General features: G+C 48.9%; 1 protein-coding gene across 1 annotated transcript; it reads right to left on the bottom strand.

The window, feature by feature from the left end:
* Positions 1 to 324: 324 nt before the first annotated feature.
* Positions 325 to 1,944, bottom strand: LOC108324597 (uncharacterized). The gene is made up of 2 exons (XM_017557536.1): positions 1,208 to 1,944; positions 325 to 1,138 (listed from the first exon to the last, which is right to left on the bottom strand). The coding sequence occupies exons 1-2, from the start codon at positions 1,942 to 1,944 to the stop codon at positions 325 to 327; spliced, it is 1,551 nt and encodes a 516-aa protein (XP_017413025.1).
* Between the last annotated feature and the right edge of the window lie 1,571 nt (positions 1,945 to 3,515).

A 3,515-nucleotide genomic window follows, 5' to 3' on the forward strand; every position in this document is an offset into this window, starting at 1 on the left:
TGAGAGTTCACAAAAGAAATATGCCTCACCCGCTCGGTTTAGGTCTTAGGAGCTCTCTAGAAGCGTGCCCTAAGACCAAGGTGAGAGTTCACAAAAGAAATCTGCCTCACCCGCTCGGCTGTTAGGACATGATGAAGATTTCGTGTGATAAACATAATAATATTATTGATATGGAATAACAAGTACAAAGTTCTTAGCTGAAATAAAATTTTAAATAGGATGCGTTCCATGTATTGGGTATAGCCTTTCCCGTCGGATGCTCCAAACGGTATGCTCCATTTTGTAAGTTTTCCACCACCCTGAAGGGACCTTCCCAATTCACGGCTAATTTTCCCGCCGATCGGTTTCGTCGGCTTCAGTCGTTTTTCTCCACACGAGGTCTCCTTCAACAAATTGTCGAGGTCTGACCTTGGTGTTGTAACGTCTCGCAAGAGGCCTTTTCCGCGCCTCCGCTCGGATCATTGCCACCTCTCTTCGTTCGTCCAAGGTGTCTAGCTCCACTCGAAGCTCATCACTGTTATCTTGCAAATTTTGAATTCTCCTTCTAATGGTAGGTTTCCCTACTTCGACTGGTAGCATAGCGTCCATTCCATATGTAAGGTTGAAAGGGGTTTCTCCAGTGGTATCGTGCGGTGTGCAACGGTACCCCCAAAGGACTTCCTGAAGCTCATCCATCCAGGCTCCCTTAGCATCTCCCAACCTTTTCTTTAGTTCCGCAACAATAACTTTGTTGGCCGCTTCTACCTGTCCGTTCGTCTGTGGATGCTCCACCGAGCTCGTTACTTGCTTAACTCCCAACTTTTTGTAGAAGTCCCCCAAGCCTTTATCAATGAACTGTCGCCCGTTGTCTGTAACTATGACTTTGGGAATTCCAAATCTGCATATGAGCGTCCACACAAACTTTTGAACCCTTGCTGCCGTAATTGTTCCGAGTGGCTCTGCTTCCACCCACTTAGTAAAGTAATCAATTGCTATTAACAGGAATTTCTTTTGAGCTCGGCCCACTGGAAAGGGCCTAACAATGTCTATTCCCCACCGCGCGAACGGCCAAGGAGACACTAGACTGTGCAATTCTACCAGCGGCAGGTTGAGATTCTTGCCATGCTCCTGACACTTCAAACATTTCTGCACGAATTCTCTGCAGTACTTCTCAACCGTCGGCCAAAAATAGCATGCTCTTATCGCCTTCGCTCGAAGCGCTCGCTACCCGGTGTGCATCCCACATGCTTCCTCGTGTAGCTCCCTCATAACATATTCGGCCTCCTCCACGGCCACACATTTTAACAAGGGTAAAGAGAACCCTCTTTTGTAAAGATCCTCCCCTATCAGTAAGAATCGAGCGTCTTTCTTGGCCTCGACTGCTCGGACGCGCAAGCCGCTCTCCTGCTTCTGAATATTCTCTTTGATATCCTTCCTCCAATCAGGTTTACTGGAAACTTCATGAACCGCCAGGCACTCCACCGAAGGACTCATCATAACTTGCCTTATGACCGACAACAAGTGGTCCTTCCCTTTATAATTGGCAAGTTTGGATAAGACATCCGCCCTCACGTTCTGCTCTCTAGGCACATGTTTGAATTCCACCACCCGGAATTGCTTTACCAATTCCTTTACCTTATGATAATAGCGAAGCAACTGATCGTCCTTGGTTTGGAAGCTTTCATTCAGTTGTCCCACCACCAATTGGGAATCCGTCCGGCATTTGACCGACACTGCCCCTAAATCCTTAGCCAATTCGAGGCCAGCTACCACTACTTCATATTCAGCCTGGTTATTGCTTATCTTGAACCGGAAGATGATCGCCTGTTCAACCACGAAACCATCTGGTCCTTCCAGAACAATTCCTGCTCCTCCCCCGGACCGCTCGGATGATCCGTCCACATACAAGGTCCATGCCCGGGGGTACTCTTCCTCCCATGGTAACTCGACCGCAAAATCGGCCATGGCTTCGGACTGATCCTCGTGGCTCAAACTGTAACCCGAATTCAGATAACTCCACCGACCATCCTACTATTCTCCCTGCCAGATCTGGCTTTCGCAGGATTTTTGCGATCGGGTGGTCGGTTCTGACTATCACCTGGTGACTTTGAAAATACGGCCTCAGGCGTCGTGCTGCCATCACCAGAGGCAAAGCGATCTTATCGACTCGCTTGTACCTTGTCTCCGTGGGCTGCAACGTTCTGTTAACAAAATACACGAGTCTAAACTCGGGTTGCTCCTGCACCAAGGCCGAACTGACCGTGTCTTCCGAAATTGCCAGGAACAACTGCAATGCATGGCCTGGCTCAGGCCGTCCCATGACCGGTGGAGCGATGAGGATGCTCTTAACCTCGTTGAAGGCTTGCTCACACCGGTCATCCCAAATCAGTACCCGCGCTCTTCTTCAAGATCTTCACAATCGGCTTTATCCGCTCGACCAGATTTGGAATAAAGCGCGACAGTGAAGTTAACCTTCCTACCAACCTCTGAATCTCCTTCAGCTTCTGGGGGCTTCTCATCTCAAGAATCGTCTTGCACTTGTCGGGGTTCGCCTCTATTCCTCTAGTTGTTAGCAGGAAACCTAGAAATTTTCCCGCCGGTACCTTGAAAGTGCATTTGGCTGGATTAAGGCGCATATTGTACTTTCGTACTTGCTGAAAGACCTCCGCCAGGTCCTTTACATGCTCCTCCACCGAACCGTTTCTTACTACCATGTCATCCACATAGACCTCCATGCATCTACCTATCTGACTGGAAAAGACCCTATCCATCAACCGTTGGTAGGTAGCTCCTGCATTCTTTAAACCGAACGACATAACCTCATAGCAATAGTTAAACCGCTCGGTAATGAATGTCGTCTTATCACTGTCCGGGGGGAACATAGGAATTTGATTATACCCTGAATATGCATCCAGGAAACTTAACACTTGGAACCCCGAAGCGTCATCCACCAACGCATCAATACTTGGTAGCGAATAGGAATCCTTGGGGCAAGCTTTGTTGAGATCCGTAAAGTCCGTACACATTCTCCACTGCCCACTTGCTTTCTTCACCATCACAACGTTTGCCAGCCAAGTTGTGTACTTGACTTCACGGATGAAATTCACCTCCAACAACTTTTTGACCTCAAGTGCCACTGCCAATCTCTTCTCCTCCCCCAGTCTTCTTTTCTTCTGTGCCACCGGTCGGGCCTCCTTGAACAGTGCCAACTTGTGTGACACAATCTTGGGGTGGATCCTGGGCATATCGGCAGCCGTCCAAGCGAACAAATCTTTGTTCTTCTTCAACTCCTCACTGATCGACCGGGCTTGGTCCTCCTCCAACTCACTTCCAATGGTGGTAACCTGCTCCTCCTTCCGCCCGAGGCTGAAGGATCTTGTTTCCCCCATTGGTTCCATCCGATCATCAGTATTAGTCCTTGGATCAAGATCCGCCATGGCTACCTACGATCGCCCTCTCCTTTGCCGTTTGGGTGGATCAGATGATGACGACTAAACCTTCAACCCCGCTACATAGCATTCTCTGACTATCCTCTG

This window comes from Vigna angularis, chromosome 3 (assembly GCF_016808095.1).
Source record: "Vigna angularis cultivar LongXiaoDou No.4 chromosome 3, ASM1680809v1, whole genome shotgun sequence".
Lineage (NCBI taxonomy): Eukaryota > Viridiplantae > Streptophyta > Magnoliopsida > Fabales > Fabaceae > Vigna > Vigna angularis.

Excerpts from the sequence above, each read along its gene's own strand:
- LOC108324597 (XM_017557536.1), bottom strand. The coding sequence starts at position 1,944 with ATGGCCGATTTTGCGGTCGAGTTACCATGGGAGGAAGAGTACCCCCGG. Across the intron at positions 1,139-1,207 it reads GCATGTGGGATGCACACCGG|AGAATTCGTGCAGAAATGTT; the intron begins GTAGCGAGCGCT and ends GAAGTACTGCAG.